This window comes from Empidonax traillii, unplaced genomic scaffold (genome assembly GCF_003031625.1).
Source record: "Empidonax traillii isolate 1590-97213 ecotype Southwest subspecies unplaced genomic scaffold, ASM303162v1 scaffold584:size400879, whole genome shotgun sequence".
NCBI classification, from domain to species: Eukaryota; Metazoa; Chordata; class Aves; order Passeriformes; family Tyrannidae; genus Empidonax; species Empidonax traillii.
The window spans coordinates 41,587-56,556 of record NW_020955777.1 but is presented as its reverse complement, the minus strand read 5'-3'; the positions used below and the strand labels follow the sequence as shown (position 1 = coordinate 56,556).

General features: G+C 45.6%; 1 protein-coding gene across 1 annotated transcript in view; it reads left to right on the top strand.

Annotated features, from left to right (window-relative positions):
* Nucleotides 1-14,970, top strand: part of EML6 (EMAP like 6) — a gene marked incomplete at its 3' end in the record, with an annotated part of 77,678 nt that overhangs the window by 21,505 nt on the left and 41,203 nt on the right. The window contains exons 3-7 of the mRNA XM_027898215.1: nt 3,981-4,140; nt 7,880-7,978; nt 9,181-9,249; nt 11,338-11,523; nt 13,327-13,462. Coding sequence (XP_027754016.1) covers nt 3,981-4,140; nt 7,880-7,978; nt 9,181-9,249; nt 11,338-11,523; nt 13,327-13,462 — 650 coding nt within the window. The remainder of the gene's footprint in view (nt 1-3,980; nt 4,141-7,879; nt 7,979-9,180; nt 9,250-11,337; nt 11,524-13,326; nt 13,463-14,970) is intronic.

Sequence of the window (14,970 nt, the reverse complement as noted above, 5' to 3'; positions counted from 1 at the left end):
AACATAAAACACAGTTCTGTAGAGATGTATCTAAACATGAACGTTATTCCAAATTTAAAACAGGATGGATTTGAAGCTGAGTTGAGTTGAGACGAGTTGATCTATCTGTCTAGAGTTAGTTTAGGTTAACATCACATCTGCACACTGATTTAAAGTGCAAAACATCCCAGCACAGAGACTGAATTACACTGTCAGGAGAAGGAGGACAAGTCCACCTGACACGGGGCTTTCAGCCAGCAGGCACTGACTCCACTCTCAACTCTGGCTGTTTGTTTCCTCTTTCAAAAAGCAATTGGTTTTTTGTCAGGTGGGACATTCTGGAAAAGAGTTGGAGTTTGTATGAACAAAGAGTAGTTAATAGGATGGTTATAAAAAGATCCAATTTAATGTGGCATCCAAATTAGAAAACATAAAATATTATGCACCGAAACTATAAAAGCAAATGTTCAGCCTTTGGCTGCTGCAGTGACAAAGTGTTTTGCCTCCCTGATAAATAGGGTAGTGCAGTGATAGATTTAAAAGGCCCAGAGTGGTGAGTTCTAAACCTCTGCCTCTCATCTGATACACCCGTTTCAAGATCTCCATCAATTCCCTAGGCCTGTATTAAAGATAACAGAAATTGCTTTTTGCAGCATCAGGGAGCAATTATCTAATGCAGGGAAACTGCTGTGAGCCAAAATGCACTTCTACTTTGATTACTTTAGACTTTGCTGATATATTTGAGGTTTTGGAACCATTTGGAGTCTGGTTTGGAAGGGACCTCTGGAACTCATCCAGTCCAAGGGCCTTAGATTAGGTCATGCAGGGTCCTGTCAAGTGAGTCCTGAACCACTTCTGCCATTCCCCAGGGAACCCATCCCCATCATTGTTTTTAGGATGAGGAATGGTTTCCTTGTATCCAGATGGTATTTCCCACCAAACAGCTTGTGCCTCTTGCTTTTGGTCCTCTCCCTGTGCATCCTTGTGAAAAGAGCACCCCACTTTCTGTGGAACTGCTTTTGAGGTTTGAAAAGACTGTCATTAAACCTCCCCTGAGCTTTCTGTTCTCTCCTTGGAACTTCCTCAACCATCAATTCCCTCATCCCCTTTTTGTTCTTCCCACTCATCCATTCTTTCCAGCATCTCTTAATTCTCTGGTTCCTCAACTGTGTGCTTTAGGAAAGAAAAATTGTTTTATCTGCAGTTTGGGAACAATTTAAATACAGAAATTACAATTCAGCATTTGATTGAATCAAACAATTGAATATTTGGCTGCTTGGAGCAGTTTGCATTCCATGTCTAAACTTTTCTACTTGGTTCTGCCATGGCTTTAAACTTCAGCCCTGTGCTGTATGTTTGTAAGTGTAGGGAACCTGTTACAGAAAACCAGTATGGACTGAAACACAATGTAGACAACAAACAAGTACTTTGTGTGTCTTGGAATTCTGATGTGGTTCTCAAAGAAAAAGAAACTCTTGGAGCAGGATATCTCTGCAACAGAAACTGTGGAGGTAGGAAGAGTTTACCATCTGGCAAGGCCCCCAGACCAGATGGATCCACTAATGACTTTTATAAAGCATCTCATCAGACCTGCTGGAACACGTGTCTGGCATCTCTAATTATCCTGAATTACCAGGCTGCCAGCCTTGGATGCTCCATCCAGGACTGCTGATCTGGAAATGGAAGGGAAGGGAAAGGAAGTGCTCCCTGAAAGCTCTTCTTCCTCCCAGACCGTTTTATTACTGAGGTGGAATGTGAAAGGTGACCTCAGGTTATTGCTTCATCCCAGGTGGATTGTTTGCATTGAAGAGGGGCCTGTGGAGCCACGTGGATCTGAGAGGCTCTTTGCAGACACATCTTTTGGAATTTGTGCAGGGGCATCCAGGAGCTCCGGAGAGCAGGAGGGATGGGCCCTTCTGCCTCTGTGCTGGGTGTGCAGCTCCTGCTGCTGTTACACAGACAAGGCCAGGCCTGGGGGGAAGGGGCTTTGAGCCCCTCTGTTTCCACCCCAACCCTTTTGCAAGAGGGAATCCATGGCCTTTTCCCTCAAACCTGCAAAACAGGGTGAAAATCTCTTGTGAAGTTTCTTCTGCCCACCCTGCTTAGGTCTTGTTCTCCCTGTAGAAGGAATAGGAATTAATCCCCTCATAATGTTCTCTGCACCATACATTGCTGTTTGAATACCTTTTCTCTTTCAATCATATTTTCCTACAAATACAATATAATAGTGTTTCAGTATTTTCCAGTGGCACAAAGAGGGATGTGGTATCGCTGTAAATGGTCTAATTACTTACAAAAGTTGCATAAATGCACCTAACAGTTCCAAACACAAGCAGTGAAGTTTATCCTCCTTTAGGAAGGCAGGGAGGGTCAGGGAGCCTGTGCCAGCAGGAAATCTTTCCCCCTGAGGACAGCACACGACCCACCCAGCAGAGATGTTGTATGGTGCACTTAGAGTTTGTGGAGTTGAACACCCATGGCACGGGTAAGTCACACCAGGTTTCAGACAGTCCCAGGAGCTGCTCTGGAAATGGGCTCTGTTTCCTTCCTGTAACCCACTGTTCTGCCTGCCGAAAATAAACCCTTGGTTACCCAAGAGCCAGACTGAGCGTGGGCAGGCGGAGAGCACTGGCAAGGCTGCTGGGGAGATGAGTGTCCTCAGGGGGCTGGGAAATCGCGCTGCTCGTTGGGGGCCAAGAATTGAGAGCGCTCCCTAATTTTAGCCCCCCAGTGGGTGATGTCACGCGTCAAACAGGGTCAGACAAACAGCACAAACACTGAGCACAGACACCTTTGTGCTGTGGGAATTGTTCCTCCCACAGTGCGGGAGGGGAGGGTCTGCTGTGCCAGAGCTGCTCTGTGCTGAAGGGTGGCACAGGTAATTAAGTTCTGTTCTAGCAGGGAGAGATTAGCCCAATTAATCTTTTCCTCTGGTTCTTACCAGTGAAGAAAAGTGTTCTAACTTAATTACAGCTATCACACCCGAAGTGTGAGGTGTCCCCCTTCGTTCCCCTCAGACGTTTAGGACTGGGGAGAACTCTGACACAGTCTGATGTACAACCCAGGCCTGGGGGAGATAAAACAGTTCAACTGGGCTAAAATGGTTCTTTTCCCAGGAATTGTTCTTTAACATGAAGAAATCGAACACATATGTTGGTGAAACTTCTTGAAGGCTTTTGAATAAAATTGAATATGTATGTCTGTGAAACTTCCTTTTTTTTTTTGGTTAATTCTTCTTAATAATTAGTATTACCTATTCCTGGGGCAGAGAACTCTTCAGCTCCCCATGGCCATCTGTTGAGTGCCAGTTTATTAATAGGATGTTTTTCCTTATTCCATCTGTAGCTCACACACTCAGCCATTTGTTTCCTGCGTAACTGTAAAACTCTCTTTGTATTCATATGACTTTATAGAGGGGGTTTATTATTATTTTTGTATCTGAAGAGTTGTGAACAGAATTATGGTTTGATTCTGGTGAAACAATTTATTGCTGTGCCTCTTCTGAGATTGTTGTCTCGAAACATTTGAAGATGAGAGGATTTCTTGTGAAAAATACTCATTATTCAGCCTCTGATCCTTATTTCAAAACATTTGAGCTGAAGGGCAAAAGAGGAATAAATTGTAGAAAATCATCCACTGACTTCATAAAGCTATGAAAGGCTAAGCTACAGGTCTGTGTTCAGTCAGCTTATCAACCAGAACTATTTAAAAACACTGCTCATGCTTTTGCTTAATTTTTCCGTTTAAAGTATTATTACACGATAAATTGTATTCTACACTCGTCATGTTGTGTCAGCAGAACATTACTGAAAGTAAATAATGGAACGGGCTGAGTTTTGAAGACAGCTGTTACATCATTCTGATAAATCAGAAGGAGCTGATGGGTTTGGAACTAAAAGAAACACAGTGATTTTTACTGTCATTTTTCCCTTGTGTGCCTCTGTGCTGACTCAAAGGTGTATTTACTGTGCTGACTCAAAGGTGTATTTACTGTGCCGCAGCCTCGCCGTGCACCCCGACAGGACGCTGGTGGCCACGGGGCAGGTGGGCAAGGAGCCCTACATCTGCGTCTGGGACTCGCTGCGGCTGCACACGGTGTCGGTGCTCAAGGACGCGCACACGCACGGCATCGCCTGCCTGGCCTTCGACTCCGACGGACAGGTGGGTGCCCCGCCCCGCCGGGCTTCAGTGCTGCTTCCCAGGGGTGCTCTGGGCTCGCTCTGCATGGCTGGGATGGTGTGCTTGCAGTGCCAGCTCAAGGCCTTGGGTTCTGTGGTTGCAGTACCAGCTCAAGGCCCTGGGTTCTGTGGTTGCAGTGCCAGCTCAAGGTCTTGGGTTCTGTGGTTGTGGTACCAGCTCAAGGCCCTGGGTTCTGTGGTTACAGTGCCAGCTCAAGGCCTTGGGTTCTGTGCTTGCAGTGCCAGCTCAAGGCCGTGGGTTCTGTCATCACTGCAGTTCAGTGGGACAGCTGCACACACGGCTCCTGCTGAAGGGTTTGGAGGGGAACACCAGACCTGGCATCACACTTCAGTGGAGGCTCTGGGTGTTGTGCAAATACCCAGGGCAGAAATGCCCCTCTGTGGTTTGACTGTGATGGTTTCTCCTGCTCCTTGTCACCTGCTGTTCCAAGAAATGGGCTCCTGGCAAAGCCCTCCCAGCCCTGCAGCTTCTCTGGCAGCAGAGCTGTGCTGATGTCACTGCTGGGAGAGGCTCCTGGGCTGGGCTGCCCTGGCAGTTTAACTGAGTAACGGGGTCAGGGCTGAGCGTGGCTGTGCACAGTGGCATTGGTCACTGGGATATTTTGAGGCAAAATTTCAAATCCAAGGAAATGGTGGGCTGCTCACAGCTGGGCTTGTCGCAGCTAAACACATTTCCCCTGGAGGTGAGCTATTAAAAGCTTTCAGTTGGGAATGAAGTAGGAGGAAAAGAGATCTAAAATTCACCTACCTGAGAAATACTTCACAGAGCTTTATAAATATCTGTGTGTGCAGTTTGTCATTACTGGTGTCCTGATGAGTCTCCGGGTGTAACACTTCACAGCTGGTTGCTGAAGTGTTCTTAGGGACGCTTAGATGAGCTGCCAGCTGGATTCTTGCACAGATCCTTCCTGGGTTTGCATGTCCTGGACCTCAAAGTTGCATCCCAGCAGGGCAGAACTGTGGGATGTTCTGGCCTTTCAAAGATTTTCTTAAACTCGTGTCCTAGATGGGTTGCTGACTATTGAAGTGCTTTATTGTCCTGTACTTTGCTACTCTCCCACTGACCACACAGTGCTTTAGTAGTAGTATTAGTATAATTAAATGGTTAGTATTTATTCTTTATTTATTTATTCTGAGCTCTGTCTGAACTCAGAACTGGCCTTCAAGGCATCAAATGTATTCTCACATAAAACAAAAGTACTTTTTGTAGGGCCTTAACTTGTGTGTGTTCAGTTTGGAGTCTGAAATGAAGGACATCAGCATGAGCTGATACCTTTAACATGGTTAAAAACATTGGGTAAATTGAGTTCTAAACACCACCACAGATTGTATTTCCCCATTAAAAATTGGAACTAGCTTTCTATTTTGAGGCTACTTTTCAGTGATGTTCCTCCAGTTTTCTTAAGGTAAAGCCATTTCCTCTAAAATCTCCTGTGCCAATGCTAATTAATGAAAAATGTGGTCTTTGGAATTGTGGAATAAAACTCTCACAAAAGAAAGCTCCCAGATCAACAGAACAAAATTTCCAGAGCTGTAATATTTTTAAGGTATCATTCCTTCAGAACTGCATGTTCTTCATTTATCCCCCTCATTTTTAACTTCATAGGACTGGTGGATAAACTTTTTTTTAGACCTTTGGGAAGGTGCTGCTGGGGCCTGGCTGTCATTAACCCCCCAATCAGTGCTGGGCTGCCCCTGCAGAACAGGGACAGTTCTGTTCCTGAAGGGGCTGCAGAAGCTGCAGTTTGTTCTGGAAATAAAGATTTGCATTGAATGCTTCTGTGTCCGGAGGCAGAGCAGTGCTGGGACACACAAATATGGATGATGCACCTCGGCTTTGTGCTGCCCTCTCTGGCTTTGCAGGAGCAGCTGCTGTGCTGAGCCCCAGCTGAAGGGCAGGGTGGGAAGCTCTGGGTAGTTGGAATTCAGAGCTGCAGCAGTGCTGGTTTGTTTGGTCAGCACTCCCAGGGGAGTCTGTGATGGGGCTAAACAGGCTGTGCACACACTGCCTGCACCCTGTAATGCAGACCTTGCCTTCCCTGACCCCCAGGGGCTGCCACAGCCAGGCAGGTGTGGGGTTCAGCCCCAGAGCACAGCTCAGCTCAGCAGTGCAGTCACACCGTGCTCTTCCCTCTGGTAACTCTGTCAGGTGGTTCTGCTGCACTCCCTCCCTGGATCCCCATGGAGGCAGCTGGGATCCCTCCAAAATGTCCTGCCTTTTGTGTTTGCTGCGAGGGATGCTGGAGTTTAAAGTTTAAAGTGCAGGATTTCAGTTTTGGCTTCTTCTGACTGAGCAGGAGATGCCGTTTGGCAGGAGGGGAACTGCATTTGGTTCAGATGTTTAATGAGGAGCTGTCAGTTTGCCTGTAATTAAAAATGTCATTTGTTAAATCAAGAATTAACTATAATTTCTCCCTAAAAGTACCAACAGTTCCCCTTCACAGAATTACCTATAAAGCAGATGCCTTATATGAAATATTTTGTAAATACTGCACAGTTCAGTTTCTGCTCTGTTTTAGATGAACCCTTTCTGTGTGGTTTGTAAAGAAACTTATTTCTAGTGGAGTGAGGGGGGCACTGCCATAATACATACATATATTTCTAAGTTTTTCATTAGGTAGCACTAGGCTTCTTTAGCCACATCTTCTAAATCTGTGTAGATTTAAAAATAATTGTTAATTATGTGCATAAACTACTTGGCAGATATTTTCTTCTGGTAGTTCTGTGAATTCTCTGAATAGAATTCTGTCAAATGCTCTTCCAGAAGGAGGACTAAAAGTGTAAGCGTTCCAGACAAAAGGGAAATTCATAATTTCTCACTTTCCTGCCAGCAGGAGCCCTTCCTCAGCAGACCACTTTAAAAGAAAACAGCAAATATTTGTTACTTTCTGTAGTGCTTTCAGTGCCCATCTACCCCAGGGGTGGTTTCCTGACTGGGAGTTACAGTTCAGCTCTGGGGTTGGTCACAGCACAGATCTAAGAGATGCTGGAAGTGCTGCCGTGGTTTCCATGGTGAGAAAAAGTTGCAATCAGTGAAGGTGCCATGAAAAATAGCTTGTGTTTTGATCAGTACAGCCAGACCCCTGGCAGGTGTAGGTTGCTAAGGGCAAATAAAATACTCTCTCTGCCTTTTCCCTTCCAGGTTTTCCCTTCTGTTTTATTCTGTTCTTTTTATTTCTTGTATTTTTGAGATTGAAAAGTATTAAAATTATTTTAATTGATTATCAATAGAACTTTGATTTAGCTTGGTTACTAATTACTAATTTTAGCTATTTTAATTGGTGATTTGATACACTAAGCTCTGTAAAAGACAATTACTAAAAGTACATCCAGTTCTGATTCTAAAGCTCAACAAAATGAACATCATGAACAAAATGGGAGCTGGAAATAGTGAGAGCTTTTATTTCCTATTCGCTTTTATTTTCAAATTAATAATCCAAGTGCACCTGAAACAAGCCCCTCAAACCCTTCCTGGTCAGAATTTCCCTGGAAACGCTGTACCTGGGATCAATAAGCTTTTAGAAGAGGGGGGCGTTTCGGTGCTGTCCCAGCGAGAAAATGCTGAGTGTGACTGTGCCTGTGCCAGGGAGTTCACACACAGGTCACACGAGGGGAAATCCACTCGGGCAGCAATCCCGGGCGCTGCAGCGTGGTGCTTTGGAGCTGCCTTTCCTCTGACCGCATCCCTGCTCTCTCCACAGCGTTTGGCTTCCGTGGGGCTGGACGCCAAGAACACGGTGTGCGTGTGGGACTGGAGGAGGGGGAAGCTGCTGGCCACGGCCACGGGCCACTCGGACAGGGTACGCCGGGAGGGCTCCGGGCGGGGCTTTGGGTGGGTTTGGCACAGGGACTCGGGGGCCTTCCCCAGGCTCTGAAGTGCTGCACGAGGGATTTACTGCTCCTCCTGTGCCCCAGACAGAGCACTGGCGGGGAGCCTGGCAGGGAAACCCTCTGTCCCCACACACCCGGCAGGGCGAGCTGCAGCTCCTCACAGCAGATGGGGAACGGGAGCTCAGGGGGCACAGATCATCTTTTCTCTCAGGATGTCAAAAAGACAGACTGAATTATTTCCCTTTTCGTTTTTTTTTTAAGACAGTCAGCTGTAGAAGCAACCTCCTTAGGGTTAATACTCATTTTCTATCTGTTAACCTCAGTTAAGGGCTCGTAACTGGAACCAAGGTGAGAACTGACCAGGTTGGAGTTCTGAACATTATTCAGGATTAGGAAACGTTTTACCAGGTTTAACACAGGCAAAAGCCCTCCTTGACATCCATAAACACATGGATGCATGCACTGAAATAAATGATGGGCACAGTCTGCCAACTGTTCTTGTGTCTGGGTTATGGTGTTATACCATGTTTTAATGTTATAATATTGGGGTATTACAGTGCTTTACTACACGTGCTGCGTGCAGAGCAGCAGACTGAGCCCTTCCCTACAGCTGGTGTGACATACAGTCTGTCTGCATCCTGTGTGTCAGCTCAGTAATCTGGTAGTTCATTTTTGCCTGCAGTGTTCCCAACACAACAGCATCTCAGTCCTTCTTGAATTTCTCTTTCAGAACTGATTCACTTCCCAGTTACATCAGTGGAAGTTTTGCTACTGACCTCAGTAGGTACAAGAGCAGGTTCTGAATTAGCAGAAGACTCCAGGACAGGCAAGAAGTACTAAAATCTTAGTCCCGGTAGACTTTCACACTCCGAAAAAAGAGGGAGTGGGAAAGAATGCCTATCTAAATATTGTTTATTTAATAACACCTTGCAGCTGGAATGGATTGGTAGTGTGGAGCCAGGGATGAGGTGTGTTCTCAGAACTGTGTGAGGAGCCCTCCATGCTTGCATTAACCTTTGATTACAGAGTTCCAGATTTACCTCAAGAGTGTTCTTTCATTTTTAGTAATATGTTCCAACAGAAATCATGGCTAAGCACTGGGAAAAGCAAACTGAACCTACATGCAATTTCTGTGTAATTTAAAATACCAGCTTAATGTACTTCTTAACAGATATTTGATATTTCCTGGGATCAATATCAGCCAAACAGAATCGTCAGCTGTGGAGTGAAACACATAAAGGTAAAGAGCTCTTATTGTTTACTTGCAAAAAGTGCTTGCACAAACAAAATCTGTGCTCTTACATCATGAGGGCCTTAAACACAAGACAATTTAAGCTTTTCTTTCGTTACTCTGTGAACATTTTGGCAAAACTTTTTGTTTGAAGCCAGTTCAGGCATTCAGCAGTGACTGAGGTGCAGGTCCCCTGAACAAGCAAGGTGGGAAATTCATCATTATGTACTTGTAATTTTGGTTTTCTCTGTCCTCTCCATTTCACCTAAATTGTCTGAGCCTTTAGGGGTTTCTCTCCTCAAGCATCACAAAGAGTCACTGAACTAAGTTAAAATGTGAGTGAAGTGACCTCTCTTTGGCCTCTCATTGCCAGCATTGGTAGGAACACCTGCAGAGATGAGAACTCCAGTGCCCCTCTCTTTGCTCCCTCTAAGTCACCTTCTCTGGAAGTGTTTTAAATACAGACCCAGATATCTCCTAGATGTTTAGGGGAAAACATCCTCGTGCCTGTGGGAAGCTTAGAAAGGAATCCTTGTTTGCCAATATTCCCTTCAGGTTTCTATTTTTCTCCTGTCTCATCAAAAACATTCCTAACAGATGGCAATTATTTCACATGACTGGGGTGGGAAGAGCTTTAACTAGAAGTTTAGGAAACCAGTTAATATCTCTAGTTCTGGTTCCTCGTGCCCTTAAAACCACCACTGCTTTCAAACTGTGGGTGGTTTTGGCAGCAGCGATGCCATCTGTTGTATTCTGCAAACTGTTTGCCAAAACCTGTCTTTGTTTGGCACCTGTCTCCTGCTTAAAACGGCCATAATTACCCTGAGCACACATATTACCAGCACTGTAAATACATGCAGATAAAGACATGCCAAAAAAGAACAAAAAAGGCAGCATGGAGGGGAAATGACTCCGTTTTCCCTCCCGTGGGGCTCCCACAGCAGCCTGAGCTTGCTGTTCAGTGCGAGGCTGTGGCAGTGTGGTGATAACAGCTCCAAAGCAGTGGTGGCACTGGGAGAACTGGGACTGAGGCTGGGGAATGGCACCACTTACTCCTTTGGCACGGCAGGGCTGTGGTTCATTTGGCTGAGCAGGAATGAGGAGCTGGGGAAAGCCTTGGAGCCAAGGAATCTCCACTGGACTTGGGATCCTCCCTCCACCTGTCACCTTTCCCTGTCACCCCGCCTGCCCTCCCACCCTTCCTCTGCTGAGCAGCAGTGAGGAGAGTTTAGCTCTTACTCCCCGGGGGCAGGAGTCCCTCTGCCTTCTAAACTGGCTCATGGTGAGAGGCAAAGGGAAAATTTAACTGAAGTAGAAATAGAGAAGTAAAAAACATCAATCCAAGGATTTTCTGGATTTCGGCTTTATAGGAATTTTATGGCACATTTTATAAGTATGAAGGAAAATACCTAAAAATTCAGCAGGCATATAAAGTGGGGATGAGATGGACATTATGCAGTCTGGTTCAAAAGGAAATAATAAGATATTTCTCAGCACTAAGGACAACCTTCTAAGGCAAACTTTCAGTTCTCTTCTCTCTTTTTCTTTTCCCCAGTCAGACTCTTTTTTTACAGAATGTTAATGCCTTGTAGAAACCAAGCAGGTCCCCATTCCACACTTGGGGAACCTGTTACTCTCAGTCACAGAGCTGTTTCACGTTGGAGTGTTTCAGTCTCCCTGGAGCAGATGGTTTCTCAGTAACTGTAACTATATTTTGAGGGCCACATCTCTCTCAGTGCTCTGGAGAAGGGCAGAAATGCCTGCTCCAGCACACAAGTTGTGTAAGATAAAGTACATTGGCACTTCAGCTGTGTTGTAAGGTTTGCAGACAAGAAAAATGAGACGTTGCTGAATTTAAAAATTGTATGGACAGCTTTTGCCAGCAACAACTGGTCAAGGCCAGTGGGAGAAGGGAAGGGGTGGTGTGGCAATAGTGAGGCGGCTTTGTGCCTCACCTCCTCAACAGCTGATGATTTCCTTTGGGTTTGGTGTCTGCCCAGACACCGCTGTGTCAGGCTGTACATCTGAGAGCTGCACACTGATGTGGAAAGCAGAAATCCTGCAGGGGTTTCCTAACGTGGCGTTTGCGTTTCGCAGTTTTGGACGCTGTGCGGGAACGCCCTGACGGCAAAGAGGGGAATCTTCGGCAAAACCGGCGATCTCCAAACCATCCTGTGTCTGGCATGTGCCAAGGACGATGTCACCTACTCAGGGGCTCTGAACGGGGACATCTACGTGTGGAAGGGGCTGAACCTGGTGCGCACCATCCAGGGAGCACACAGTGTGAGTGGGCTTCTCTGTCCTTCTGAGGGGAACGGGCCTGGAGCTGCAACCTCCCTGAGGCTCAGGGATCACAGTGGGAGTGGGCTTCTCGTGTCCTTCTGAGGGGAACAGGCCTGGAGCTGCAACCTCCCTGAGGCTCAGGGATCACAGTGGGAGTGGGCTTCTCGTGTCCTTCTGAGGGGAACAGGCCTGGAGCTACAACCTCCCTGAGGCTCAGCCCAGGATCACAGTGGGAGTGGGCTTCTCTGTCCTTCTGAGGGGAGTGGGCCTGGAGCTGCAACCTCCCTGAGGATTGGCTCCAGCATCTCCCTCTGGCTCGGCTCAGGGCAGTGCCTGAGGCTGCTCATCAATTGAGAACTGAGATGCAATGTTGCTCTTGGTTGACTTGTTGCCCACAGATGCTGAGCTGATAGAACTACTGGTATTTATAGCCTAAGCAAACTAAACCTAAAGAGAAGTTTCTAAATCCAAAGTTTCACAGATTGAGAAGCTTCAGTTACAGTCAGTTTACTTACCAGTAGTTGGTAAACAGATTACCTGGTTTTAAATAGAATTTTACCTCTAAAATTCCCAGCACTGGGGACTGACTCTTCATAAGAGCTGCAGTGTGGAATAAACCTGTTGGATCTGGGAGTTTGCATTCCTGCCATATTCCAAAGGCAGTTTGGTCCAACTGGCTTCATAACACACCCCCAGTTTGGAGCTCTCATAGTACAGAGTGAAAGGAGAATGTATAGGATGGTGTTAGATTGCTAACCAGTCTAATATAATAAATTTACCTCTCTGTTGTTGCTGCAGTGAAGGCACAGTGGGACTGTCTTGTCTTATTTCCAATGTATTTGAGAACAGCTCCTGTTTGCAGTGTGACTGTGGTTAATGGCACTCTGGTGTGGGTTTTTGAACTAAAGGAAATAAGACTGTTTTCCCCAGAAGAGTGATATGAAATCCAGCACTTGTCACTATGGTGACCTTTCCAGAAAGTACATTGCAAACAGTGGTTTCTTCCTGACCTCCCAAAATTGTTGATGTTGCCCCTTTGCCAGGATTCAGAGAAGCTCTTCAAGTGAGATCTCAGTGTGATGGTTGTTTATAGAAGTAACCCCTAATTTTTGAAAGCCGTGAGGGGTGATGGGTCTCAGTGTCAGTGGGAGGAACTTCTGTGAAATTCCACGTTATGTGCAGCTGCAGTAACACAGAAATGTCTTTGGCAAACAAGAACCCCCTGTAGGAGATGTGCAGAATTTTATTTAGATCCATTAGAATGATTAAATGCAAAATGTGATAAATTATGGGATTTGCCATGGCTAATATGCATTCTCCTGCCCAGTTTCTAATCTCTATGTAATTAATAACTAGAAATATTACTTCATTAAGAAATTGCACAAGGCCACTTGGAGTACTTTCTTCCCTCCATTGTATTAATCTTTGTGCAGTTCAACTTGTCTCTTGAGTGAGAGGTTTTCCTGACAAAATCCTTGCTCAGCAGGCACTCCCTGAGCTATTCCAAGGTAGTCCAGCACAGTCAGCAGTCAGGAGGCATTTTCAAAAATGAAGAAGAAATTCAAAATGTGATAGAAACTTGTTTTCAACCAAGAGCACGAATTGACACTGAGTTCCTGCTGGGTTCCCAACAATGTCTGAACTGAGCCCATGAGGGAATCTGTCACCTGTGCTTTGGGGACGGACAACACCCTGCTGCCCAGCAGCTTCTGGCCTTTAACGAGAGTCTGTTCCAAAACAACTGCTCTGTGTGTTTCAGTGGGTTGGAAAGGCCTTTAAGACTTGTTATCCATCGTTTGACAGGCTGGCATTTTTAGTATGTATGCTTGTGAGGAGGGCTTTGCCACCGGAGGGAGAGACGGCTGCATTCGGCTGTGGGACACCGAGTTCAAACCAATCACCAAAATTGATCTCAGGGAGACTGAACAAGGGTACAAAGGTAATGAGCTGTTCCTTTAATGGCTTTTACACGACTGGTTAATGGATTATGACACACTGAGTGTGAAGCATAAATGTCTCTGCATGCTGCTGATTTTTTTGCCTAATGACTGTGTGTGGTTTTGGATCTGTATCCCCCTTTGTCTCTGACAATGCTGTGGCCTGAGGAGTTTTCTGTGGTTCATAGTATAAACAGAGGGATGCTCCCCACCATGCAAATGCAAAAAGATAAGCAAAAGCTAATTAAACACCTAAAGATAAGAGAATGGAGTTAGATAACCCTTGATTAATTAATTAATTAATTGCAATTCATTTGACTAATTGAGATTTCTGGAACCCGACTCTCCAAGATGCTGACTGACCATCTGAACCCTCCAGTAGTGCCTTTGGAATGGTAGCACTTGGCAGATTTGTGAGAGAGAGTGTTATTAAATTGGTGATCATCGTATTTGTTGACTGTAATGCTGCTTCCTGTGAGCTTAGTCATCACTTTAGTTTGTGAGTAGGCTCACAGAGCACTCCCAGCCTCCAGGGATCACAGGGAACTTTGCCTCCCTGCAGTGCTCACCCGTGGAATTGAACCCCACAAAGATGCCCAACACACCCAACCAGGAGCCCTTTGCTCTGCAGTCCTGGCTTTATGTGGCTTTTTGCACCCAAAGCAATAACGTTTACCATGAATCTTTACCATCTTTACCATGAATCTTCCTTGTGACCATTTACAGCAGCTTTGTAATTCTTCCTGAAATTTGTGGAGAAATAATTGACTGTAGTTCTACTGACGGTGAATCCTCATCAGACGTACTATGGAGTCATTCTGATTTGATGGAGTCATTCTGATTTGATGCCCTGATTTCTGCCATCTCCTAAAGGCTCCAGGGCACAGAACATGTTGAGGAGAGGAGCTGAGCAGAACCAGGCACTGCAGCAGCACCTGTAGGGCTGAGACAGGCAGGAGAGGTTTCTCCCATCTGGCAAAAGCAATAACAATTTTCATCTGTGGAAAGTGAATTGAGCTGCCCTTTGGACTTATATATAAATTAGAAGAGTTTTTAAAAATTGAGAAGTTAATTGATTTCTAAAAACTCAAACTAAAATGCTGTTTTTACAGCATTAAAATTCTTCAGGTTTATGTTTGTCATTTAAAAAAGCCCAGCATTACAACAGTGCCTGCTTTAATGGTGCAAGAGACTGCCTTAAGCAAGTCTGCAGAATTTTGTCCAAGCTTAGCCAAAGATGATGAGATGATGTGCCCGTGGGGATAATCACTGGCACTAAGGAAAAGGACATCTGTGAAAAATGTGGTGGGGCTGCTGCTCTGACTGCAGCTATAAAAAATGAGGACCTTGGGGGTGACTGCAGGTCATGAAATCCAAGGCTGCCTTACCCCCTGTCACTATCATTTGAAGGGAGCCCTTTTTTACCCCCTGGATTTGCTATTCCTCAGTCATCCTGCACTGAAGGGCACTGAACACTTCTAAATGAGATGCAGCAGCAGCAGCAATCTGA